At 37.4% G+C, this 27379-nt stretch overlaps 3 protein-coding genes across 5 annotated transcripts; 1 reads left to right on the top strand and 2 right to left on the bottom strand.

Annotated features, from left to right (window-relative positions):
* Positions 1-1516: 1516 nt before the first annotated feature.
* Positions 1517-5679, top strand: LOC109010260 (UDP-rhamnose/UDP-galactose transporter 6). The gene is made up of 6 exons (XM_018991039.2): positions 1517-1737; positions 2302-2506; positions 3246-3430; positions 3522-3722; positions 4107-4268; positions 5004-5679. The coding sequence occupies exons 2-6, from the start codon at positions 2377-2379 to the stop codon at positions 5331-5333; spliced, it is 1008 nt and encodes a 335-aa protein (XP_018846584.1). The 5' UTR covers positions 1517-1737; positions 2302-2376; the 3' UTR covers positions 5334-5679.
* Positions 5680-6057: 378 nt separating this feature from the next.
* On the bottom strand, positions 6058-7753 carry LOC109010259 (40S ribosomal protein S18). Its single transcript, XM_018991038.2, has 4 exons — positions 7624-7753; positions 7354-7514; positions 6768-6956; positions 6058-6481 (listed from the first exon to the last, which is right to left on the bottom strand). The coding sequence occupies exons 1-4, from the start codon at positions 7624-7626 to the stop codon at positions 6376-6378; spliced, it is 459 nt and encodes a 152-aa protein (XP_018846583.1). The 5' UTR covers positions 7627-7753; the 3' UTR covers positions 6058-6375.
* Positions 7754-8914: 1161 nt separating this feature from the next.
* On the bottom strand, positions 8915-18744 carry LOC109010258 (protein GIGANTEA-like). 3 transcript variants are annotated; one of them, XM_018991034.2, is made up of 16 exons: positions 18583-18740; positions 18335-18427; positions 18008-18232; positions 16579-16650; positions 16349-16403; positions 16087-16229; positions 15604-15878; positions 14643-14698; positions 13678-13918; positions 13405-13555; positions 12637-12846; positions 10931-12475; positions 10409-10477; positions 9921-10139; positions 9642-9734; positions 8947-9472 (listed from the first exon to the last, which is right to left on the bottom strand). In XM_018991034.2, exons 3-16 carry the CDS (start codon positions 18095-18097, stop codon positions 9173-9175), a joined length of 3519 nt encoding a protein of 1172 aa, XP_018846579.1. In that variant the 5' UTR covers positions 18098-18232; positions 18335-18427; positions 18583-18740; the 3' UTR covers positions 8947-9172. The 3 variants fall into 3 exon arrangements, with proteins under 3 accessions (XP_018846578.1, XP_018846579.1, XP_018846581.1); XM_018991033.2 differs by lacking the exon at positions 18335-18427 and having other exon boundaries at positions 8915-9472; XM_018991036.2 differs by lacking the exon at positions 18335-18427 and having other exon boundaries at positions 18008-18115; positions 18583-18744.
* Positions 18745-27379: the final 8635 nt, after the last annotated feature.

Genomic DNA, 27379 nt, shown 5'->3' with positions numbered 1-27379 from the left:
CCACTAATCAACTATCAGATATTCTTACTAAACCTCTTGGGTTTACAGCATTTTCTCTTTTGATATACAAGATGAGTCTCCTCAACATTTATTTCTCATCTTGAGGGGGAGTATTCAAGAATAGTTATTTTTTTTACTTGGTTTATATTATTATACTAGTGTACGTTTGTTGTGTATATAAAAGGACATATATTGTAATTAACTTTAATTTGATTTTCAATAATATTTGACTTTCGCTTTTCACAATGATCCAACCCAAAAGGTCGAACGGGATCTATAAGAAAAACAGAAAATGCTAAAGAGACTGATGAGTTGCTCCAATTGTGTATTTTTGTTGTTGTTTTAATTGTGTATTTTTCTTTTTTTCAAACAACAACAAAAATACACTATCCTGTAGAAGGACACAATCACCTTTTATGTCTATCAATCTTGATTTTTACCTATCTGGCCCCTGTTATCAGATCTCCTCACCTCTCCTCTAAACATGCTCTGATCTCTATCTACCTCTTCTTCATTTTGGCTTGACAACATATATGGTGAGAGTTTAATGCTAATGATGTTTAACAACTTCTATCCTAACATCAATTGCAAGTGTGGAGATCTCATACTCTCAATGCTAGATTTTATGATGTGGTATACCACATTGCTCATATTGATAAATTTACTAACTAGCCATTCATTGAGCATTTGACAATTTATGCATGTGGTAATAGATTATTAGGGCAGGTTTGGGGGTGAGATAAGAATTTTGTGTTTTGTTTTGAAGTTTAAAATATTATGTTTTAATATTATTATTGTTTTAGAATTTGAAAAAGGTGTATTGGGATTTGAAAAAGTTGAATTGTTTATTATATTTTATATAGAGATTTGAAAAAAGTGTAATAATGAGATAAGATGAGAATTTTATATTTTATTTTGGTTACCAAACGTGTCCTTAATGTAAAAAATATTAGTTTGATTTATTTATTTATTTATTTTAACTTTTAATCCATCTCTCGTCTTTCATCAAATTGTAAAGTTGTTGCGAAGTAAAAAATAGTAACAAATCTCAATCCATAACCTTGATGTTAGGAGTAGTTTATATAATAAAAGTAAACATACAAATTGATATGATTTTATATAATTTATTAAATTTATTTTCAATTTATAAATTTTTTCTCTTTATAATTTCTTTGTTAGAGCAAATTTTATTAGAGCAAATTTGGTATGATATGATCAAATAATAATAATAATACTAAATATGTGTTATAACACTTAGGGTAGGTTTGGGGGGTGAGATGAAAATTTTGTGTTTTGTTTTGAAGTTTAAAATATTAAATTTTAATATTATTATTGTTTTGGAATTTGAAAAAGGTGTATTGGGATTTGAAAAAGTTGAATTGTTTATTATATTTTATATGAGAATTTGAAAAAAGTATAATGATGAGATGAGATGAGATGATAATTTTATGTTTTAGTTTTGGCCTCAAACCTGCCCTTAATTGGCTGGCGGCAACGTAATTCCACGAGCTCCTCATTTACTAACAGAATCTCTCTCTCTCATCTGAATCTGGAGGAATAGGATGCATCCGAGAGAACCAAGAAAAGAAGCGACAGAAACTCAGAGAGGAAGAATAAAATAGTTGAAAAGAACTTCCTTACTCCCAGAGTTCTCTCTCTCTCTCTCTCTCTCTCTCTCTCTCCTCCTTCTCTATCTCGTGGCCAGCTCGTTCTCGTTCAGCTCGGTCCGTTTCGCCGGTACGTACCGTACATTTACTCGTTCCGGAACCGTGGATTCCGGTTCATTGTATCTTCATAAAATGTGATTCGTAGATATTGTGAAATGCTTGGGATCGAATTGTGATTTTTTGTTTCTAAATTATGGATCTGACTTTCGTATTGGTTTGATTCCGCAAAGATTTGGAATATGTGCGATTGATCTGAAGCATTTTTGGATCTGTTTGTGATTGACGAGAATTTTCTGGTTTTGGATCTGTGTACTAGTGCAGGTTCTGTCGCACTGTGATCTTTGTAAATGGGCTTTTAGACTTGTTGGCGCTGAACTAACAGTCTATGAGTCATCAAAGCAGAGTGTTTTTCTGAGTTTTTTGGTTAACCAGACGATGATTTTCAATTATGTTACTCTTATCGAAAATGAATATCTAAAAAAGATAATAGTTTCATAAAATACTGTAACAACTCCTCTGCGATTGTGATTTTTATTTTCAGTCGAGCAAGTTTTTTTTTTTTTTTTTTTCCGACATAAACTTTGTAGTACAAGAATTTATTGCTGAGTGGGCATGAACTTTGGACTTATTGCAGATGTGAATGGAATTCTTAATGGAAGCTGAGGGATAAGGACTTTGCGGTGTTCAGTTCTCAGAATACAACATAATTATGGCTCCGACCAGCAAGGCAGATGAGAAGGCTACAGCAGATGCAGCCGCGTGGATGTTCAATGTTGTCACTTCTGTTGGGATTATCATTGTCAATAAAGCCTTGATGGCTACATATGGCTTCAGTTTTGGTAAGTTGCTCTTAATATAAATTTGTATTTGGATTTTTCTTTCTAAGTTTCTTTCTCTTGATTTAACGATGCGTTTTAAATTTATGTGTTTAGTTATCAAGGGAATGCTTTGTGCACTTGAACGTTATAAAGCTCTATTATTAGTTCTTTTTTTATTGGTAGGTTAGTGTATACTTTTTATCTTTAAAATAGTTTGCTGCAAGTAATTTTGTTGGAGTTTGGATCCATCCGCTCCTCTTTGATCTCAGGCTTTCACCCCCATAAGAATTCAATGGAAGGTGAGGTCATGGGTTCAAAAACCATTCAATACATATGTGACTTACCAATAAGGATAAATAACAAGGACCATGATTTAGGACCCAGTAGTAGGTTTCGTTTTGCAAAGGATTTGAGTGTATTGGTAGGAGTATAAAGGATTGTTGGGTACTTGTGTGCTGAAGAATTTTCTAATAATCCCACTAATTGATCATATAAGGAAGACTTGGGTATAAGCATGGTTTATTTTCAGTATAAGCATAATGCAACTGCAGTTGACCTATGGAGAGTTGAATAAAGCTTGGATGGTGGTGGTAGTGATGGTGGTCGGTGTTTGCCGATGGGGATGGTGTTTTCTTTAATGACCTTTTAGTTTATAAATCACTGATTCTATTGTTATTGGTAAGCATCTTAGAAACGTTATAGCTATAGGCGTGCTTCTCATCATCCATCTGTTCACACTAGTATTTGTTATCTTTTGCAGCTACTACATTAACTGGTTTGCATTTCGTGACAACTACTCTGATGACAGTTGTTTTAAGGTGGCTGGGATATGTCCAAACATCTCATCTACCATTCCCAGAGCTTCTAAAATTTGTTATCTTTGCTAACTTCTCTATTGTTGGAATGAATGTTAGTCTGATGTGGAATTCTGTTGGATTCTATCAGGTAAGTTCTCTGTGACCTGGGTTTGGGATTCATTCTGGTGATCTATTGCAATGAATGTTATGTATTATACTATTATCCACTTTATATGCAGATAGCTAAGTTGAGCATGATCCCTGTGTCCTGCCTTTTGGAAGTAATGTTGGATAAAATTCGATACTCCAGAGACACGAAACTAAGCATAGCAGTTGTTCTATTGGGTGTTGGTGTTTGCACTGTCACTGATGTGAGTGTTAATGCCAGAGGCTTCATTGCAGCCTTTATTGCAGTATGGAGTACCTCTATGCAACAATATGTAAGCTGCCCATTCCTCTAAACATACACGCATACATAATTATCAGTACTTCTCCATTTATATATTTACACATATTAGGGCACGCTGGTTTTAAACAGACATTATGCTCATTTGTGCATACACATATTTACGAGAATCGTATGATGTTAATTGGAATTTTAACAATCCAAATTTTCATTATCTTGAAACTCTATTTCGTTTAACTCATAAATATAGTTGTCTAGAACTCTCTCTTCCTATAATCTATCTATACTGTTTGAAAAGCCTTAGTTATTTTTGTTTTAAATCTATCATGCAGTATGTTCAAAAGGTATATTGTTTTTTTCAAATCTATGCATGTAGTATGTTCAAAAGGCTTATTCTTTCTCAAATCTATGTGTGCAGTATGTTCATTTTCTTCAACGGAAGTATTCACTTAGCTCTTTCAACCTGTTGGGACACACAGCTCCAGCGCAGGCTGCTTCATTGCTATTATTAGGTCCCTTTCTAGATTATTGGTTGACAAACAAAAGAGTTGACGGTTACAACTATAACATGGTTTCTGTGGTAAGTGCAGCAGCCATTTATGGTTTTTCTTTTATGATTCTCATGCAAAGTTATGCTAGTTAATCTTCCCTATCAAAAAAAAAAAAGTTATGCTTTTATGAAAATTATCCGCTTGTAGACAAAACATTATTGGACATGGGCATATAGTGTCATTTGCTTTTATGCAATTAAAAAAGGTATTTAGGTTTCCTCACACACTTTCCACGGACATGGGAGGAACTAAAAATGTTAGTAGTTCATGACATCCAAATGAAATCCCAATCCAAAACAAAATCTTCTCTCTCTGGATCTTGACTATTTCATGCCAAATGATCTATGAATTTACTTTCTAATATATTTTCTGTGTAGTAACTTATCAAAAAAAATATATATATTTTCAGTGTAGTAATTTTTAGGGGACTCCTACTGAGGTGTCTCTAATGTATATATCTTGTGTACATGGGCTGTGCCTATTGATTTCATCAATAAAATTCATGATTACTTATTAAAAAAAAAAAGTGATTTTTAATTGAACCTTTATCTAAATATGTTTGTACCAGTTATTGTGTAGAATGACTATGGTGGCTCCTATGGTGTCCTTTTACGGCATCTCAAAGTGGTGCTAGGACTTATGTTGACCCCCCTTATTTCGTATTACTTGCATGAAGGGGTGAATGTATTCTGGCTTCTGTCTTGTTGTTTTCAACTTTAATCGATTGGTAACTCACAATTTCACCTGTGACTTCATCTTCACAGATGTTTATAATTCTTTCGTGCACTATCGCCGTGGGGACCAACCTCAGCCAATTCATCTGCATCGGCAGATTTACAGCTGTCTCTTTTCAAGTACTTGGTCATATGAAGACAATCTTTGTTTTGATGATGGGATTCTTTTTCTTTGGGAAGGAGGGTCTCAATCTGCATGTAGTTTTGGGAATGGTCATAGCTGTAGTTGGAATGATTTGGTATGGAAATGCCTCAGCTAAGCCTGGGGGAAAGGAGCGTCGGAGCCACTCACTCCCTGCTACCAGACAACAAAAACAAAGCAGTTTATCAGAATCCACTGAGGTTGATGGAAAAGTGTAAGCGCTTCATTCAGAAAAATCGAGCATACAAAAGAAAGACATCTGATACCGGGAAGATTATACTTAATTGAGATTAGAAAACCACCCATTTGGTCCTATTTATTTTCCAAACTTTCTGTAATTCCTAGTTTCATTCATATTTGTTTTGAAGTTCCTATCAGGGGGAACTGATATATCTGGGTAGGTTTAGATTCTGAACTTTTGTGTTTCTTGATTATAAATTTATAGTAACCTTTTTTTTTTTTTGTTATTTATTTTTTGGACATTGAGATTTTGATGCACTATACCCCTACCGAAATTCAGAACATTTTTGTAACAATAACTTAATGAGAAGGGCTGCTTAAGAAATACTAGTTTGACCAGTTGCAATAGCAATTTTTCCCCTATTTGCATGATAATTTATCCCATTCATTTGCTTTTATTGGCCTTATATTTTGACAAGTGTTTTAAACAGTATATAATATCACCGGATCTAACCGAATTAAAAAATAAAAAGGCAGACTGAACAAAAAAAAAAATTAAATAAAATTGAAATGTTCGAGTTTCTCTTGCAAGTGAGCTCCTGCAGTATTGTCAAGAAGACAAGAAGTGGGGCACATCAATCATTCCTTGGAGTTTCCATTACTTCCAACCCTGCAGATTTGTCGCCTAAAGACTTGGATTAATATAGCTCTTTGCTTTCCTAGATCATGATCTTAACCTTGGCATCACTTTTAAGAGAATAATAATGCAAGTTTAGAAACCAATTTATTATGGTTTTCATACAGATAGCTAGAAGGTTTCCTTTTCTGCTAAGAAAAACAGTCACAGTCGTGTACCACACACCAGGTAGAAGAATACCACTAGCTATGATCATTGAAAAACCAAAATTGAGCCTAATAAGATAAATAGGGTTACATGGCTAAGAAACCCAAGAATAGTGTGTGTACTACCCAACCACGACCACAGTAGAAAAACGTCTCTGATCCAACATACTAAATTCACAAAATTCATCGGTTGCCCAATTATATATTAACTGATGAAAACAAAAGAGAAAAAAAAACTCAGCGCTTCTTAGAGACACCAACAGTCTTCCCCCTCCGACCAGTAGTCTTCGTGTGCTGACCGCGAACGCGAAGGCCCCAGTAGTGTCTCAGACCTCGATGGTTCCTACATAAGAGTCTCAGTTTCAGCTCAATTTTATGTTTCACCGCCAAAAAAATATAAACAGCTGAATTCATGCTCTCGTCCTACTTTCATCCTACTATGTAAGATATGACACATTTATTATCATTGAATGATAAAGAATTATCTAATAACTGATTATCTAATAGTAATAAATGTACCACATATTATATAGTGGGATGAAAGTGTGTATTGAGTTTTCCTTCTATAAATAATAGCATGAAAACAAAAAGTTGTCACCGATTGGAGTGTTAAGAATGTTAAAAGTCACCTGATCTTCTTCAATCGTTCTAAATCATCTCTCAACTTCATGTCAAGTGCATTGGAAACCACCTGAGAGTATTTGCCATCCTTGTAATCCTTCTTCCTATTCAAAAACCAGTCTGGGATTTTGAACTGGCGAGGGTTGGCAACAATAACCATGAGATTGTCCAGCTCAGCGGCACTTAATTCACCAGCTCTGAAAACAACATTATCATAACGAATCAACATAGGTGTTTAATTTTAGTTCACTGGATCTTAGAATAAAGTCATATTGGACACATGTAAAGTTATAAATGTACTAATTAGCAATCTCAGAGATATACCACAAAACACACAGCTTAAATGGAAAAAAAAAAGAAGGTAAATTGATCACAAGTCGATACATGTCTTAGTCACTCTACACCCATCAGCTGCTAAACATGAATTGGAATCCATTATGTTGATCCAAAGTGTTTTGCCAATTCCACCAAGTTTTCCTCATGAATTTGGAACTTTCTAAAATTGGACCCTTTCGATTTCTACATAGAAAATATACTATTTTGACGGGGAAAAAAAAAAGAAATAGAGAGGGCACGTAGAACGAGGACACGAACCTCTTGTTCATGTCGACATCGGCCTTCTTGCAGACGATGTTGGCCAAGCGGCGACCGATACCTTTAATGGAGGTAAGAGCGAACATAATCTTCTGCTTCCCGTCGACGTTGGTGTTCAGCACACGCAATATGTGCTGGAACTCCTCGTTCGCCACCAGCGACTGCGTGCACAATATTCACACAGATCAAAAACCATCCAAACTCACGCACACTGATACAAAAGCGAAAACGAAAACATGAAAAAATTGAATCTTATAACAAAGCCGTTACCATTTTGGAATCTCCGAGAGAGAGAGAGAAGGGTAGAGATTATTCGGAGGTAGGAAAGAGGAGGTGCCGAAGTCGGAAGCTGCGAGCTGTGGACCTGTGGTTAGGTTTTTTCCCAATATATATATATATATAATAGAGAAATACTTTAGGGTAGCTAGGGTTTTTCTGACTTTCACACGGTTTGGACGATTTTGCCCTCCATTTTATTTCACCAGCGTTGAGTTTGGGCTCTTGGGCCGTCCGAAAACATATTTTGGGCCAAATCATATTATTGGAGGTGAACCTTGATTCATTCAATGAGATTGTTCCAAGTAAAAAGAAACTATAAACTCATGTATTTTATTAAAATAAACAAACACAAGAAGAACCCCCAAATAATTGTCATTTTTTTTCTTTTTTAGCCTTCTTCTCCTTTGAGGATGGGGTTGGATACCATTTCCTCCTTTGGAGGTGGGGATGGTTATCTCTATTTTTTTATAAAGTGCTACTCTTTGACAAACCAGTTTTGTCAATAGGGTTTCTAGAAATTAAGATAATGTCCGTCGAAAAAAAATTTGTGTGGAGAAGTTTTCAACAGATGAGTAGTTTGGTTTGTAATTTGAGTTTAAATATTAATTAATTACAACTGTAACTTCGATTTTATAAATGAAATGAAGTCTATTTCCTATAAAAAATAATAATAATTGTCATGTTTTTAAAATGACAGATTTACTTGCTCCGGTGAACTCGTCAAACTCATGTCGTTTGCCGACGGTCAGAGGAGAGGGGGTGGTGCTGGGCGAGAAGGATGAGGTTTGAAATTTGTTCAAGTCGTTTATGTATTCTTCCATGCTATTGTCTGACCTTTATCCCATTTTAAGGCAGATATGTAATTTTTTTTTTCCTTCTTCTAAATGTCATATAAAAGAAGAAGAGCAAAACAACAATTTGATTAGACCGTAGTTGAGTATACGACACAATTACCCAACCTAAAACACATTCTTGCTCTGTTTAAGAATGGCAACCGGTTTAGGGTGATCTTGCTTGCTTTTCCATTTTAGAGGAAAAATCCTTTCTTTTTTTTTTTCCCGAGGAATTCTATGCAACATCTACTATTCACTTACACCCCCACACCTATAATTTTTTTTTTCTTAAGATGTAAGAGTATTTTTTTTTATAAGATGTATGGTGTGAAATAGTAAATAGTGACTGATGCATAAAAAAAAAAATTCCCCTACTCAAAGGAAAACCAAATTTCATGTACGGAACGTGTGATTGGTTAACAAACATAAGAAGCAACATGAATTGAACAAATGTTAAAAACACAACATAAGAGCCTAATTGTGGCACTGTCTAAGTAAAGCAATATGCAGTCATTCTTGCAAAAGGATTTTAATGTCTGGCCAATGATTATATCTACAACAACAGAATGCATAATTACTTGCCCGCAAAACCATGTTCTCCAAGGCAAGAAATAGAGTCTGTTTCTATGTGTAAGTCTCTCTAGAAATAAGGAGAAAAAAAGTACTCGTAAACCTATAAAAAAAAGGATGGCAAAAGCTAATTGACGTCATAAGGAAATAGTACAGCCTAATTCCTTGGCGGCAGTATCAAGATATTGGATAGGCATTCCGGTTGCTAGTCTGCTGTGAGCTTCCCATACTAAGCACTTCTCGATGTCAGCTTGCCAGTCAATAACGTCTAAACTAATGTACTGGTAAGAGGGACCGCAGATGCCATTTATGTTTACCGGTTTGGAATTTGATTTGATTGAACCAGTGTGCAGGATATCGCGGAGAACTGACGTGCTTAGAGCACGGACATGAGCGCTCGGATGAGAAAGGCATCGGATGGTAGCCGGTAGGCGACACTGCAACATTTAGACCATGCAACTGCGTAAGTAAAGGTTTTCATGGGCATAAAAATGAGAATAATGGCGTCACTTTTTGTTTTGCACCGATTTGTATGAGTAGTAATATGAGTATCTGTTCATACAAAGTTTTCCAATGGAGTGCATCAATAACGGGTCTGTGTTTTACCTTTAAGAGGTTTGAAAGGCCATCTGCGACTGCCACCCCAGATTCTCCCCACTCCAGCACCGGCTGAACTGCTCTAGCTGTTGCTTCCAGCAGCTGATAATGCATATTTATTTTTAATGTTTCAAGTCATTAATTAATCCAAACAGTAAACTTTAATGACAAAAGACAGAAACGCCTATTGCAATAGGATAAGAAGGTTGAAGAATACAGGCTCCATAATCAAACAGTCACTAACCACATGGAACTGCAAAAACATGAATGAATGTTATGATATGTTACCTCCAGCTGTGGTAAAGTGCAAGCTTCTCCATCAACGAGCATCCCATCTGTTGCACGCAGAAGTAGATCTGATGCACTTGCCAAAATCACTAATGATTCTGGCTGATCGTGATTCCTCATAAGCTCCACAACCAATTTTACAATCCGTTGGTTCACTCTCCACATCTTCTGTCCTTGATCATCATCTTTTGCAATCCAAGGCTGCAATTCCTTCTCCGCCTGACAAGCACACAAAGACCAGAAAGTGAAAAAACAGACAAAATAATTACAATGCACCGGTTAACAAGGCCAGTGAAACACCTCCGCATTACCACATTGATTAAAATTTGAGAATTTTTTCAATGTAAGCTACGTTTTAGTAATATCACAAAGTAGTTCTGAAATTTATCACCTCAGGAAAAAAAAAAATGTGGTCTCAAGACCGCGGCCAAAAGCAAATGTAAAACATAAATACAGTGACAATTTACAAGTTGAACAGAAGTTTAGACCTGAAGAACAACGGCTGTAGATGCTTTTGTTGGTGATGCTGATACAACATTGCATAGCGCATCAACGACCTAAATACATCAAAATATGTCGGTTAAATACCTTTCCATTGATAATGGAAACAATAATCAAATGAACTGTAGCAGAAGAATGGTAAAAAATACTGCTCTAATAAAGTACAAGGAAACTCATTTACTCAAGGTGAGAATATTTTGTTCATAGTTGACCCTTTTAACAGAAAATACATGTTTTATTAGTTCTTATTTTCATATAAAAAAATATAAATAATATACATATAAGTAGCAGGAGTATATCCTTTAAATGTAATCCTTCCTTTTACATGACTAAAAATAAATTCCTGCATGGTGAAAAGGTACATTAAAACTTGTATTATATTAAAATAATTGTGCCAGAATATAAAATCACACGGTTCATTATAGCTGGAAAGTTATATTGCCTCTATTCAGGAGCTCATACTATGAAAGACTGAAAACAAAGGTGCTGCAATTGACACAAAAAATTACCTGCCTCCAACCTTGTTGGGCAGAAGTGCTTTCTGCACTTGGTTGGGTTTCAGGAGCTGCAATCAACTTGTGCCACAGCAATGACACAACAGAGAAACATAACTCTTGTTTCTCTGCCATCACTGATCTAAGAAGAACTTGCGTGCAGCAATTAAATCCTATATGCCTGTCCATCGTGAGGAAGTTAGCTAAATCTGATGCATCTAATGGGAAATTTGCAATGCCTTTACCCAAGGTATTTCCCGAGCCTTCATTTGAATTTGATGCTCTCTGAGACTTAGATTTAGTATCTGAATGAGATGAATCCAAAAACTGAGTGGTAGATTGCTGCCCTTGACCAAAGCAAACACCATTTTCACATGTTTTTTGTTTTTTGCCATCAGAACCCACAAGGGAATCTTTCCGCACTGGTGCATGTATTAAGTGTGCTTCCAATGGCTCAACCTTGTTGACAATGGATGCAACAGCTTTTCCATGAATATCAATGAGGTTGTACAGTGATGATGCCCTGGTGTAAATTTCATTGTCCCACTTGCATCGCATCAAGACTGAAAGAGCATGCATGCAAGCTTTTGACCGCCTAAATAACTCAGAAACATGTGCAGCAACCATGGCTGCCGCAATTATCTCATTTGAACTGTAACTCCATGAGGTTCCAATAGAAGATGGCTTCAGCGAAAAAAGTGCCTCTAAAATTGCCAAGATTCTGTGAGTATGACGAATAGCTGAGTCAATACTATTTTGAAACTCATCATTAGATCCACTTATTTTCATTGGCTTGGCCACATGTGATACATCTTTTGACCTTGAGTGATTACTCACCCTCGGAATCAGAGAAAATAACTGAAGCTCACAGGCAAGAGCACAAACAGCAGCTAGAACATATGAATCAAATGCTGCTACAGGCCCTGGCCTTTTCAACTTCCTAGTTTTCTTCTGTTTTTGCATTTCAGATATTGCTTGCAAGTCCTCAATGATTTCATTAGGTGGACAACTTTCTACACCACTCGGCTTCTTGCTCCCACTGGATTGAGCTTCATGACTAACACACACAGTTAACACAACAAAAAGCAGGCGTGAAGAGAGCTCTACAGAGGCACAAGATTCTAGGAAAAGCGAATGGACCATAGTACGAAGCTCTGCCACAGCAAGGTTTTTGGAGGCAGACCCAATGCCAGAAAGGTATCTTGTTTTTCTGGATTGTTCTCTGGAGGACTCAGGTGGAAATGTTCTCTGGAGAATCGCTTCAACAGTAGCAACAAATATCTTCACGAGACATGCTTCTGACGGACTACCACGAGGAAGATATTCCAGAACCTTTAGGAGAGGTATGTACAGATTCCAACATAACATGGGTGGTTGCAAAGGAGTTGCAACTATGATTTCAGGAAGGTCAACTACGGACGAACTTAATGGAATCAGGCCATAGGCAGCTTCCCATATGGTGCATATTCTCCATTCAACCTCAGGGCCATGGGCACAAAGCATAGACGCAATTCCTTGGGCAGTAGCTTCAATAGTTGCTTCAGCCGCTGGCACTTCAATCTGATCATAAGTAACATTTGAGACTATATTTATGTTGTATACATAAACAGAAAAAAAGAGAAAAAAAATCAAACTCAATTATAACAAAGTGTTTTTCTGCATCTGGTGGCACAAAACTAGAGGGAGATTAGGAAAGACATGCCAACAATTGTAACTTGTACCTGCTTTTTATAGCATGAAATGTAACCTCCTAAAGGTTCGTGTTGAACTTCGATTCCTTCAACTTGCCGTATTGGTGGAAAAAGCAATGCTGGCTGTGAGAGTACGCGGAAAAGTAAAGCTGCAGCAGCATCAGCTGCTATGCCTGCTCTCATAGACATTGCAGTCCCAATTGCACGCAAGAAATGCAAATGCATCCAGTTCCTAGGCAGCTACATCAACAAACAAACAAAAAAAATTAATACAACAGAATAGGAAATGATATATGCATTTAGATCACTCGGTTCTGAAAGCTAGAACAAATTTGAACATTTGTCAGGAAAAAGAATTTAAAAGTACTAGAATAAGCCAACCCTCAGTAAATAACTCTATTGAAAGGAACATAAACTCTTTATACTAGATTACTTTGTTTCTGAAAATATGCAAGAAAAAAATCATGGTATAAAATATCTGATACTGCATAGATTGTTTCCTTTCTTCAAGATACGTTTATTTAGAGCTTGTGGTGAGGGAATAGATAAAGAAAAGAAGTCATACACAGACATGAACAAAATATTGTGTCCATAATTTAGTGTTTCTGACTTCTTCCGTTCCATACCCAATATGAGATGTAGTTCTGGAGATATATTTACCATAAATGTGTCACTTTTCTTGCACACTATTGCTTTTCTGCCCACTTTCTTACCCTTCATGCTAGGACCATGAAATATGCACTTCACCCCACAGTACATGTTACAGCATATATAAAGTTAGCAACCAATCCAGCTTACCCTAATGCCAGATACATAGTCTTCAGCAGCCCGAAGGAGCTCCACAAGTTGGACAGCAGCATCAAGTGCATCTGGAGCCCATGATGGCGGTGCTTCTAGAAGTCCAAGAAGAAGTCTCTGGGTGGCACTTGGAGTAGCAATGGCATAATACCTAGCAGAGGAAAGTGACATTTAACTAACGAATTTAGTAATAACCCGAGATGTACACCGAAAGATTCAGTTTCTTTTCTTCTCCTTTTTGCTAGAAAAATGATGTAAAATCCAGATATTAACCTATGAAATAAGCGTGCATATGGCTCAAGAGCGGGCAGCCCAGCAACCAGGTGCTCATCCAAAGCTGTTGTTGGAGGAGGAAGCAGAAGTGCAGGGACGGCAACTGCTGTTAAAGTAGCAGTTTCGTATCGAGCAACCTCCTCATCACAAACGCTTAATATGACACCAGCACCATTAGCAACAGCCCACCTTGGAGTCGATGGCATGAGCTGAGGATGCTTTCCAGATCCACGAGAAGAAGCTGAAAAAAAAAAAGAGGAGTTCACTGGGACTTGGTTCTTGTCTCCAGGCGTGAAATTTCTTATTCAATATTATATTTAAGAAAATTGGAAGAGACTATATATGTGGGAGAGGATAGAGTGAAACCGCATGATATAGAGAAACAGCCTACAGAAACCAACCACTCTAGGGGTGAGATATCCCTTACTTTTCTTATCTGCTGTCTCAAGCCATTAACACCACATGTTATCATGGTTAATCTAATACCGCATGTTTATCTGAGCCTCGACTTAAGCCCAGATCATCAATATTCTTCTTTGTTTTTATTGTTCTTTTCCTATTTCTTCTTTTTATTTATCCCACCCTAACTGCTTAAAAAGCCCAGGACCCAAAACAGTTACAGCATAACGCTGGAGAGACCCAAACAAGTAAAAGCATACAGGAGAAAGAATTTCACCAGCTTTTATATTTTGTTTTTAAGTACATCAATATGTTTGCCCAGTCATTTCACCTAAAAATATATGTATAAATTTTATGAACTTATTCTATAACTTACATCAGAAAAGGATCAGATACCACAACATGTGTAGCAAAATTAATGTCTACAGATGATATTAAGACTATTCAAAATTACAACTCAAAACAAAATCAAATTATATAGTTTTTGGCTTTAGTCTTGCAGTTGAATCGAAATAATATCAAGGATTACAGAATGTAAAGTCATTCTATAACCTAAAGTAACTGACCAAGTGTAGGTGGCTTGAGCTCTCCAGCAGCATATTTACCCATGACACCGCTGCACCTGTAAATGCATAAAAACATTTATGAACTTAGATAAGGGCATATAAAAGGATTAAATGTCTTCTATGACAACTGCCTGTGAAAACTTTTACTACAAATGGACACCTATAATCAATTAATTTCTAGCTTATACTCGGAATTGTTGACCATCGAGAAAGTCTGCATGCCATTGAAAGTTGAAATCAGATGTGCCTATTATGAAATGTTACTGAGAGCATGATATATGGACCAGCAATAGAAATTGCTGAACTCCTCAAGGTTGACCTCAATACCATTGGCATAGACCAAATTTACAAGCCACCAACATTTGCCCTAGAGTCCGAGTAATCTTTCATTTTCAACTGGTCAAGAATATATTGATGGTGATACAAACATTAAGATCAAAATCATGAATTATAAATCAACTAGTTTATGATAGAAAACAAGCAACTTGCCAAATACAGCAACAAATATTGAACTGCAATTTAGGGAGTTATACAAAATGAAGGTAACTGCAGTCCCAAAACCAGGTTGTAAAAATTAAAAACTTATCAAATCTTTGCCATGCAGAAATAGAACATGCAATCTACTAAACAACAAACAGCCACACCAGTTGAGGGGGAGAAAGAAAGGCACACTGTTGTAAATGTTGAATTCTAGTTTCACAAGTATATTCAATTTATGAAGGCAGTTTGGAACAACCGAATACCAGCTTGCTTGTACAAGAATAAACTTGATTAGACCAAACCAAATTTGTGCTGGTTTACTTCTTCCACAATAATTGGATCAGATACCAATTTGCTTTTTTCAACCAGAATGACTCATAATCATCATGATAATATTGAGGAGTATAAAAACACCATTATATGTTTGAGGACTTCCTAACTAAAATGGAAGCAATATGCCACATTTAAATGATGCACTCACCACCGGAAGTAGTCACTCCTGATAGCGGGAGGCGCAACTAGCAATATATCCATTATCCAGGGAGACAAAGGCCTTAAAGGTTTCCTCTCTTGTTGTACCAAAGGAATACGGCTGGATTGTTTGTCAATAGAGTTACTTGTGGAAGCATCACAGCCACTACTGCTTCTTTCTGAATCACTATTTGGTTGTTCCATCTTGTATATTGGGCGATTGTAATGAGTTAAAACTCGCAAAATCTCCCCACATGCCAGAATCCACTGTTCAGAGTACTCATTCTGCAAAAATGGGGGGAAATCATGTTAATATGAATTTCCACCGTAGTTTGTAAAGCACATTGCAGGCTCTGTTGAAAAACAGGTAAATAAAAGAGAAAGATATAAGCTTGGGAAAAATAAGGCAGAAAATACATTTCATCAAGGAAAATCTTCAGTGCAAAATGAATGACATTTGGATATAGTGATATTTATATGCTTAGGGTCATACCTCACTGCTTGGGCAGACTAAGGATATGAAAGAAGCAAATGGAGAACTGGTCCTATCATACACCAACGTACCATCAATGATACATGAAATAATTGGAAGGACAACCGCATGCCCGTGCTCTGGATGATGAAGGACAAATGTAGCTGGAAATATGTTTACATGCACAAAGCAGTCATTATACAGTTACAAGAAAAAAACTTCAAATGATAGCGTAGACATTTTAGCAATTATTGCCAAACCAACATGGGGAAAGTGTCAATACCCAATACATCGTCGAAAAGTCGCTTTTCCTTTGATGGATAACGGTTACAGATCAACTGTCAAAAGACCATATCAGTATAAGAGTGAGCATGTTATAAAAACCCAATACTTCAAGTCTCTGCATAATCAGCATTTCTTTCATACTAGATATAAATTGTATTAGTTCAGTCTGTTTCTCCATGCTGTGCTTCAGGATAAAAAAAAGTTATTTCGTAAATGAGAATGCAGTACCTCGGCAATATCCTCTGGAAATTGTTCTGATGTAAATTGACCAAAGTACTCAACATAGGCTGTAATTTGAGCCTGGGGAAAAGGAAGGAAAGAAAGAAGCGTGCATGTCTCAAACATTGTGAGAAATGGACTTAAAAGAGGTAAAATTAAATAACCATAAAAATGAAGTAGGAAACATAAAAAATACAGAGAAGATATAAAAACAACCATCCAAGACAATCAATCATTTTCAGAGCCTTTGTTGTCTACATACAAAAAGTTCCTTTTTTTCCCTTCTCACTTTTTGGACAGGCAAGATAGAGCAACTTATCAATAACTTTCAGCACAAACAAGATGCTCTGGAAATAGAAATAACAAAGAACGTAGTGCATGAAAGAAATGCACTAGTGGTGATGCCGAATATGTCTCCCTAAATTTTATCTACTGAACTTAAAGCAGTCAAGTTTCAGAAAATATCAACAACTACTACTAGTGGTGATGCCGAATATGTCTCCCTAAATTTTAGAAATTCTTGACAGAGATTATGTGCGGTTCCAAAGTGTGGTTCTAGTTCAATATTCTAGAGGACATTAAAGTTCCAAGAGGTCCAATGGTAATGTTCAGAAATATGAAAAAATGTTAGAAAAGGAAAATTAAAAAAACAAAAACTAACAAAACAAGTGAAAGGGAGTTGGATAATTGGTCAAATGAAAATGTTTCAGATCTTTCAGCGTTGCTCTCTGCTTCCTTTCTTCTAAGGGTACAGTTTTCAAATAGACCCCCACTCACAGATCCAAGATGGAAACCTGGCCCTGAAACTCTTTTGTTTATACATTGCCATTTTCTTTTCTTATCAAAAGAGGTGCAGTTTTCAAATAATTCTTGTTTGACCTTCACGCAAGGTTCTGTTATATGCTCTATTCCTCTTTCCTAAGCATCCCCAGATTTTGTAGAAGCATATTGAAAAAGCTATTAACAATGATTTTTTCTTTTCATATAATCTATTTGACAAATGGAGTCAAAAGAAATATTTGGCTGAAGGAATGTGGGATACCATTATTCTGCTTTAATACAAAGAATAACCTTAAGAATTTCTCACAGCAACCAACTTTGGTAGATGAAAACATGATTTTAAGCGCTTTATTCAGCAGAAACCTTTGCGGTACTTGGTGTAAAACATAGTTAAGCTTCATACTCAAAACAAAATCTAGCATATTTCAAATTAAAATTAAAAAGCAGTTCTCTGCAAGCAACTTCCAGCACTGACACTACCACATCACCCTCGTTGTGAGGCACCCAAGAGTCACGGGAAATAAATCATCTTTCCAACCATGCACTCATATCAAAAGGCAAAATCGAATGAAAAAAAGGCGACCAAAGTTGAACAAATAAAACTAATAAATTAGCTAACAGTTTCTTCAAAAAAATATAAGAAATAAATATACAGCACCTTTCGTTGCTGCGAATCCTGCGGCGGAGGCCAGAACAATGAGGAGAATTGAAGACCATCAATCCACCTCTCACATGATGAACCCGCCATAGAAGAGAATTATCCTTCCTACAAATAAAAATTGTTTTAAACGTAGCCGTAGCCGTAGCCGTAACCGTAACCGCAAAACTGCTACCAATCAAGAATCAAATTTTCGTAATTCAACATTCCGCCCTTAACGTTTCCCTGAGATCCATTAGCAACCAAGATCTGAGCTCGACGATTAGGAATTTAGAAATTAATTCGAGAAACATAATTCAAAATATCTGCCTCTGAAAAGCTTCAGACCTCCAAATCTCGCTAATTTTATTAGAGAGAAAACTCATACAATCTGATTCTGGTGAGAACGGAGCAAGAACAACAGGATTTTTTTCACATATCCTAAAAAATTACAGAAATCCCAACTCGAAATCTCAGTCTCTAATCAATGCAAAATTACAAACTGACATCACTAAAACCAATTATTATCATATATATATATATATATGAAAATGATGATAAATCAACAAGAAAAGGAAACTAAGACTACTAAGTACCTGCTAGAGTTCTCTGCAAGCCGATTTCTGAACAAAACCCTTCCGATATTTCACTTTCACTGTAATTTTAGATTTTTTGTGCTCTCCCTTTTTTTCTCTTCTTTTCAGAAATATTTGAGGGTTGAGCTCGAAGTTTTTGGGTGGTCACAGAGATAGAGAATATCTTTAGGAGCTCTGTCGTGCGAAGCTTAGATTTGGGTGCGTACGTGGCAATGATATTTTCCGCTCGCCTAAGAGGCTGGCTGTCACGTCATGTTAGGCTTTACCATCCACATTCCCATACATACCCCATCATGGATGCATGCATGCATCCATACATCCATCCTCCATAACAAAGGATCTGGACTACTACTGCTACATCACTAATCAGCCACGACACGAGATAGACACTTGGACAAGCACTTCGTAAAATGACATAAATGACCCTATATTTTAGGGATTATTACGTGGTGAATTATTAATTTAAAAATGTTAAGTGTAATTATTTTTACCTATTTTTTACCCACTCTATAAAAATTATTAAAAAATACTATATATAACATAAATTTTATTAATAATAGAATAAAAAAGTTCGGGGCGGTCGAAGTGGCCGGTGCTGGTTGCTAGATATTTTTGGGCTGAATTTGACTTGGTGTGATGCTCATGTGTATGTCTTCCTCATTTTTCTGCCGTCCGATTAATCTTGATGATTAACGTGAAAATCCAAGGGTGATAATTATTGCAATATTTCATTAGAGACTCATCTTTAATGATTTATCTTAAGAGATAGCATGAAAAATAACTTTTGGGCATTAACTTTTTCAATTAATGACAAATTATATGAGTTTTTTTCTTGACATGTCATCTAAGAAATAACGAACGAACGAAAATAAATATATAGAATAATATTAGATACAGTTTTAAGATACATAAATTTCGTGTACTCATTTTAAACAAGTGAGATCCGCCATGTAAATATTAATATTTTTTTACTTTTTTCAAATAGGATACGCGAGACTTTTCATACTTTATGATTTTATAAATCATTTTCCTAAGTATAAAACTAATACCAAATATGTTAAAATATCTTTAATTAAGCATGCAATGTAGCAGATTATGACATACACTACCTTATTAATGCGTGTTGAGTAAGCCCAAATTTTAATATTATAAAACACAATGGGTAGGCAGGGAATGGTATTTAAATGAGGAAAACACGTACAGGCCCACATATTCAAACAAATGTTAGCTTATTTATTATTGGTTTCTTTTACTTTGTCATTTTTTAACCAAAATATTTTGATTAGAGTACTGCTATAGATATTGAATTCAGAACTTAAAAAGTGTCTCAAAAAGAGTATTTTTTTTTATGTATTTTTTTAATCATCATAAATATTTTAAAAAAAATAAAAAATTTACATCATCATTAAAAAATATTTTTTTAATCATTCAATAAAAAAAAAATGTCTCATTCGTGACTTTTTGAGACCCAGAGCATTTCTCTTTTGATTAAGATCTCTATTCTATGCAAAGATACTACAGCTAGTGGTCTCGTTCTTATGATGCCACTTTGTATTGGAATTATTGTACTTTTAAATACTAATTAAAAAAATACATAATTTTTTCGTATAAACTTTTAAAAACTAATAAAAATAATATAGATAATATTTTCTTCTATATTTTATCTATATACCCTATAAAATACTCTACACTTAGCATTAATCAAATTACTAAACTTATATACTCTCATTAATTTCAGATTTTTAGAACAATAATTATTGAACAATACTCTCATTAATTATATCATTGAAACGACTACTTTCTCTTGCTGATGATCCATCAACAAGTGAAGGATTGAGCATATTAATTATATGGTATGAAGTTTTTGCTCATGCATGTTCATGCGCATTAGCTTCACGTGCCGCTTACTTAGCCTTCTTACCTACCTTTTAATACATATTACCCTTTTGAGCAAAGTGAAGGAAATAAGGAATGGTCTATTCTCTGGAACTATTCAAATTATATCATCATTGAGCATTGAAGATATTTGGAAGTTGAAATTTCAATTTCACATAACAAGCTCATGTTCAGAATGTAAATGCATTTGCACCTATGTATCTACCTAACAAAATTTACTATAAAAAAATTACTTATTTGTGGTAAATTATTTTCTACGAAAATGATTATTTCTTACTAAAATGAATCTGTTCTCGTTACAAATAGTCATTCTTGCTTCAAATAATCTGTTATAAATGCTTATTTTTCTTGTAGTGATTTGATCCAAAAGTTACGAATAGTGTTACATGTACAAAATGCGATGGAAACGAAATAAAAATATAGTATATAACATATTTTTTTTCCTTGAAATGCTAATTAATGGTATATTTTAAGCGACTTTGCCCCGAATCATCCCGGAGTGATGATTCATTCTTTGACATGTAATTCAAATTACAACATGGGTTAAATTCAACTTGATATCCCGTGGACTTATATATATAAATATATATATATATATATGTTGTGGAATATTAGAGTTGACTGATCATGAAACTTAAGAGATTGTAGTGCTTAGATAGAGAGAGGGATTTGAATATTCATTGACTTGTTAAGATGAGGAAACAATGTGCCATTGTTGAAATTACTAGTAAAGCAGCTAAACCCCCACTGACTATTAAGTGGGTATAACACGCTATAATTGGAGATTGGTTATCCGTAAATTAAAGAAAATTAAGGGACCCAATTAATATTATAATTTATAGGGAGAACTACTTTTTGTCAATTAAGAAAACCAATTACTATTGCTAGTGCACAAAGTTGACTTCTTTTTTCATCAATCGACACAGCTTTCTGTGCATAAATAATGATAGATGGATTTAAAAAGAAGAAGATCATGTGGAAGAAGAACTTTAGCAACTTGCTTAAAAGCTAGAGCTATGGCCACTTGAGCATAATAATTATGGGTTTTGTTTTATAGGTGGACTTGTGTTGTGTGAGTGATGATCTTGCAGCTTCCTCTTTCTAATTGGGAATCGCATAGATTACCTTTGGAGTTTCTATCTTTTGATGCTGTCAATAGTTTCTTTTCCCCCCACTTTATGAGATGTTGGGTCCTTATCGTTTAGAGGATAGACATTGTGAAAAGATGAAGAAAATAATGGTATGGACGTATAACTACCAAATAATATTATCTCATAAAATACTAGCTTAATAGCTAAAAACTTTAAAGTTAATTGAAATTATACCAATAAAAAAAAGAATAATGTTAAATACAATTTTAAAATGTGCAAGTTACTCACATTTTATTTAAAAAATAGAATTTTTTTTCAAATAGAGTACGCGAAATTTGCATATTCTAAAACTGTAAATATCATTTCTAAAAAACAAAAAACCGTTAGTAAAATGAAAAAAACAACCATTAGGCAAAAACTTTAAGTTTGATTATAACTTTTCTTTCTATACCCACATTCTATACAATTTATATTTAAAAATCGGTATATAGGGTAAATAATGTATCTCGTAAATGACAATGTCATTATTTATTTTATAAAAGAAAAATTTTAATATTCAGATTGATCATGTTAACACCCAAAAACGACGCAGTCCGAAATGGAAGAAAGATCCATTCTCGGAAACTTTGAGGTGGGCTGGGTTGGGCCTTGATCGGTGAGGTGTGGAGCCCCCGACAATGATCTGGTGCGACTGTACAGTGTTCGTGCGTACGTCCATAGCTGTGAACAATATTTAAATGCAGAGAAAATAAAGAAAGATAGACACACAGATTTACGTGGTTCGTCACTAGGCCTATGTCCACAGAGGTTTGGGGAGGGGAGGTTCCACAATAATATGTTTGTTTACAGTCTCTCATAGCCTCTCATTTCTCACCGTACAATGGGAGCTGGAGATTTACTTGCTAGAGAATATGTTCTCTTTAGAGCTCTTTTTCTAGAGGTTGAAGAAGCAGCTGAAGAAGAAGACCCCAAGAAACCTGGCCCCCAAAAAATCCCTCCAATCGTTGAAAAGAAACGTCCCTGAAACCGTAGGCACCATGTCCCTTTTATCTCCTGCCCCATTTGCTTTATGTCGTTTCCTCTACGTCAAATCAGTCATTTTTTCTCCTGATACATTACCCATTGCCTTCCCTTGTCATTTCTCTGTCTCATTTTCCTCTATCTTCCTTTGTCTTCTAATGATGGCCCCTTTATGATTGGGCCTTGAGAACTATTTTGGGTCTGGTGTATTTTACCCCCTCACAATTACCAGTGAATCTTAAGGGCAATTTGTTTCGAAAAAGACCTTGAGAATCTTCAAAAATAAAATATGCAATCGAATTAATCCACCCCCATCTGTAGATAAATAAATTCATGGAGCTGGCCCTGGTCATATGTTCCCCTTGCGTTAATCAGTAAAGATTTCCGACTGCGGGGTTAGGCGGGAAATGGACTTGACCGCGTACTATGCAAGCGCAAAGCCCGCATTGGAGAGATAATCGGGAGGTAGGCTCGATAGCATGGAGTGCAAGTGCAAAGCTCGTCTTGGCGAGGCAAGCAGGAGGTAGGCTCGATCGCATGGAGCGCATAGGGTGCAAGTACGTAGCACAGTTATGGCGGGAGATGGGCTCGACCGCATAAGGTGCATATGAAAGTCGATCGGGCAGTCCAGTGACTTGCCCGCCTATTCGGACACCCGGGAGGTCAGATGGTCCCTGACCTTTCTCGCCTGCTAACTTTTTATAAAAAATGATAAAAAAAAATGGTCGAGCAGTTTGTAAGACTGGACTCACCCTAAGTCTTGTCGAAAGGCGTATGTTCTTCCGGCGTCTTTGTTTTCGATGATGTTGGTGAACTATCCTTTTTCGATGTGAATTGTGGTTAATGTTTAAATATATTTACCCGAGCGAAGTGGTCAGGGAGCTCATCGACCCTTTGGGTCTACTTCAAGCGATTATGGAGCTCGGATGCATGTTAACTTCAAATGCTCGTTCCCGAATGTAACATGTTGGCAGCAGTTATGGCACGAGTGCGAACACTCAGCGTTTGTTGGTTGAGATATTGTCTCAAAAGTAATGTCAGGCAATCGAAAGGCTGAACCCGCACTTCTTCATGAGGCATGCCGGGCCGCCTTATAGCTTGCTTGCCTGTTAACCCTCAACGGGGAAGGTAAGTAAAAGATATCTAAACGTGTTGAACTGTCATCCTGGAGTGTGGCGAAGATTGGAGGCTCAACGCTTATTGGAGGAAATGTTGTTTCACAAGTAATGTCAAGCAATCGAAAGACTGAACCCTCACTTCACGGTGAGGTAGGCCGGGCCTCGTTACAGCTGGACCCACCTATCGACTCTCATGGGAAGGTAAGTAGGAGATGTTGCAAAAGTCAAACCTGTTAGTGCAAATATTTTTCAATCATAAGTGCAAATTTTGCAAACCTGAGTTGTTTTGCAGGGGTGCGGTGAAGGTCATAGAAGTTATCCATTTGGCATTCAGTTGCTGCAGATGACGTCCCAGGAGTAGTTTGGGTCAGCCTTCAAGGGATAAAGCAGCCTTGGGCATTACACTCATCCATTTGCCTCACAATGAGGTAAGTAACTAATGAAGATTTTGTTGATGGAGACTCCATTGGTGGAGATTCTGTCTTCGGGTAGTCGAAGGCTGACTTGAACTCCTCCCGAGAGGGATAGAGCAGCCTTAGGCATTACACTCATCCCTTTACCTCGCGAGGAGGTAAGTAACTGATAGAGATTTCATTGGTATAGATTCCGTCTCTAGGTAGTCGAAAGCTGACCCGCACTCCTCCACAAGAGGGATAGAGTAGCCTTAGGCATTACACTCATCCATTTGGTGCTCATTGGGGAGGTAAGTAGTTGATGGAGATTTCGTTGGTAGAGATTATGACTTCGGGTAGTCAAAAGTTGACCCGTACTCCTCCACAAAAGGAATAGAGCAACCTCAGACATTACACTCATCACTTTGCCTCGCGGGGAGGTAAGTAGTTGTTGGAAATTTTGTTGATAGAGATTCCATTGGTGGAAATTCTGTCTTCGGGTAGCCGAAAGCTAACTCGCACTCCTCCGTGAGAGGAATAAAGCAGTCTTAGGCATTACACTCATCCATTTGTCTCGCGAAAAGGTAAATAGCTGATAGAGATTTCGTTGATGGAGATTCCGTCTGCGGGTAGCCAAAGGCTGACCCGCACTCCTCCATGAGAGGGATAGAGCAGCCTTAAGCATTACACTCATCTCTTTGCCTCCCATGGAGGTAAGTAGTTGATGGAGATTTCGTTGATGGAGGTTTCGTTGTAGAGATTTCATCTTCGGGTATCCGAAAGCTGACCCGCACTCATTCACGAGAGAGATAGAGCAATCTTAGGCATTACACTCATCCCTTTGGTGCCTTGTGGGGAGGTAAATAGTTGATAGAGATTTCGTGCTATAGAGATCAATTACGTTAGTGAAAAAAAATCCACACAAATTTTGAAGGAGACAAACCGGAGTATTTAGCCACTATGACTGATTTTTGCTCGTTGTTGTTTTCCTGCTACTTTACCGAAATTGCCCACTGTTGTTTGTCATTTCTTCTCTTCCTTGCTCCTCATTTTTGTTTTCATTTTTTTTAGGTGCATGCTTATCTGTGATTTCTATCTGTACGGTCGAGTGGGGGCAGCTTGGTGATAGAAAAAGCCAGTGGTGGCGACACTGTGCCCGCTAGTCAAGAACGGTTAGCCGAGGACACAGATGGATCGGGACTCCTTTGGTCATGCCTATGGAGGCCAAGTAAGGGCTAGTAGAGCACATTGTATGGGCCATGCAACATGTGATGCATGTTGCCCACGTAGCCAAAACAATCGGGTGGCCGTATGCTGGAGGTTGGCAACTCAATCACTCAGGCCGTGCACTTGTTCACGCCGAGAATCCTGTTGTAGGTCAAGGTTGGCGTGGAGTCTACCGTTTATCATGGAAGAGTTCGAGGAGCTTGCATGGCCAGGGAGTTGCATGGCTGTGGAGTCTGGGTGATGAGTCATCACTGGTCGAGGATACCAGCTGGATTGTCACTGGTCGAGGAGACCTCTGTCAGTGGTGTATGGTAGTGGGCGAGGAGATCTCTGGCCGTGGTGCATGGTTGTGGTGTGTGGAGATCTCTGGCCGATGAGTTGTTTGGCGACAAATGTATTAGTCGTGGAAGTTATGGTTGATAGGAGACCTCGGTCGTGGAGCACGGCCGAGGAGTGGAGGTCTTTCGGAGGGCCAAGGGAGACCTCAGTCGTGAGCTGGTTGAGAAGTCTAATGCACGTTTCGTGCACTGGGTGAGTGGCCAAGGGGCCATCAGGGTCAACTATGGTGGTCGGGGACCACCACTTAGACAGTAGTGGATGCCGGCGGTCCAAGTGGTGATCGCCGATGGCATCACGAGGCTCACAACGGTCTACCGTGAGATTGCTACGCGCACGGTGTACATGGTCGAAGGCCACTGTTGCCTATCATGTGTCGGGGCGTGCCAAAGGCACTTAGCTGGGACAGACTTCACCGACGGTACACATGGTGGCCGTCGGTACCTCTGCCTTATCGTTAGGGGTGAACAGAAACTGACGCAACCAACCACCACCGACGGGAACCAATCAGCCGCGTCAGGAATCGGCCAGAACCAGTGGAGAACTGGCCAGCGTGTGGTGGAAATTTGAAGGAACTGACGTTCAACAGTTTGGTCTCGATTTGAAGCTAGACTGGACTGCTAAACCGGCCGAGAAAATAAAACTATTTTTTTTAATATACCCTAGTTAAAACGACGTTGTTCCACTTAAGTATAAGTGGAACAACGTCGTTTTACACCTATAAGTGTATAAAACTGTCAAAACATAATGAAAATGACACTGTTTGATATTACCAAACATCATCATTTTATTCAAAATGCATGAAAAAAAATATGTATGAAATGACGTCATTCCACTTAAACTTAAGTAGAACAGTGTTATTTTGAGATGGGGTCGTCCTCTTCCCCCAGGACTTCTTCCCCGATTGCATTTCTCCTCCGAAACTCTCTTTCTCTCTATTATCTCAGAAGAAGCTCGTCATATGGGAACCGAATACCAATAGAGAACTGCTAGCCAATTTTCCTCCTCCCCATCTACCAGTTATGGCCGGTTGCTGCTCCATTTTTTCAAATGTCGGTCAGTGTTGGTTTTCACCCCTACTTGTCATGGTGGGACTGGGCCAAGGAGACCTCAGCCGTGTGCAGTCTCGTGCATGCACTTGGCTAGCGCGACAAGGTCTCCGCAGGAGGGAGGTGGTCGAGGGTCACCTTAGGAGGTCCAAACAACTCCGACGGTTTGTGTGGTAGCCGCCGGCAAGTCTTCGTGGCTCGCAGTGTGCTTCCACGAGTACACCGTGAGCCTTAGTGCGTGGCCGAGGGCCACCCTTAGCCTATGGGGATTGTCGGCGACCACCTTTGCTTTGACAGAACACGTCGATGAGCCAGGGGTGGCTGTTGATATCTTCGTCGGCACCATGTCTAGTGGTCAAGGGGAGCCCAGGGTGCATGGTAACAAGCACCCGCTTGTTTGTTCTTGCTTGTGTACTCGAAGTGTATTGCATCCTCTCATACTCACCCCTTTGTACAATTCCCTTAAAGGGTACTAAGCATTTGCAATTCAAGCAGCAAGTAACTTGGGATTCTCATTTGGGCGAGAAAATGTTTACTCATCCAGTTTTTGCAATACTGTTTTTCATAAAAATAAAAGCTAGAAGGTTGAGAACATTTATCTGGAAAAACTTCATCTGCTTGTTCAGTGTTTTTAGCAAGCTTAAAAATTGTCTTTATTCTACTTCCCG

Source organism: Juglans regia, chromosome 15, assembly GCF_001411555.2.
Source record: "Juglans regia cultivar Chandler chromosome 15, Walnut 2.0, whole genome shotgun sequence".
Lineage (NCBI taxonomy): Eukaryota > Viridiplantae > Streptophyta > Magnoliopsida > Fagales > Juglandaceae > Juglans > Juglans regia.
This window is presented reverse-complemented; position numbering and strand designations above follow the sequence as displayed.

What these genes read in the sequence shown, in the direction of transcription:
- LOC109010260 (XM_018991039.2), top strand. Translation starts at nt 2,377, where the DNA reads ATGGCTCCGACCAGCAAGGCAGATGAGAAGGCTACAGCAGATGCAGCC. An exon ending in ATTCTGTTGGATTCTATCAG is followed by an intron (nt 3,431 to 3,521) that starts GTAAGTTCTCTG and finishes CTTTATATGCAG; the next exon opens with ATAGCTAAGTTGAGCATGAT. An exon ending in ACTATAACATGGTTTCTGTG is followed by an intron (nt 4,269 to 5,003) that starts GTAAGTGCAGCA and finishes TCATCTTCACAG; the next exon opens with ATGTTTATAATTCTTTCGTG.
- LOC109010259 (XM_018991038.2), bottom strand. An exon ending in GATGTCGACATGAACAAGAG is followed by an intron (nt 6,957 to 7,353) that starts GTTCGTGTCCTC and finishes TGTTGTTTTCAG; the next exon opens with AGCTGGTGAATTAAGTGCCG. An exon ending in GAACGATTGAAGAAGATCAG is followed by an intron (nt 6,482 to 6,767) that starts GTGACTTTTAAC and finishes ACTCTTATGTAG; the next exon opens with GAACCATCGAGGTCTGAGAC.
- LOC109010258 (XM_018991036.2), bottom strand. Translation starts at nt 18,097, where the DNA reads ATGGCGGGTTCATCATGTGAGAGGTGGATTGATGGTCTTCAATTCTCC. An exon ending in GCTCAAGCCACCTACACTTG is followed by an intron (nt 13,919 to 14,642) that starts GTCAGTTACTTT and finishes TTTTTTTTTCAG; the next exon opens with CTTCTTCTCGTGGATCTGGA. An exon ending in CCCAACAAGGTTGGAGGCAG is followed by an intron (nt 10,478 to 10,930) that starts GTAATTTTTTGT and finishes TGATGTATTTAG; the next exon opens with GTCGTTGATGCGCTATGCAA.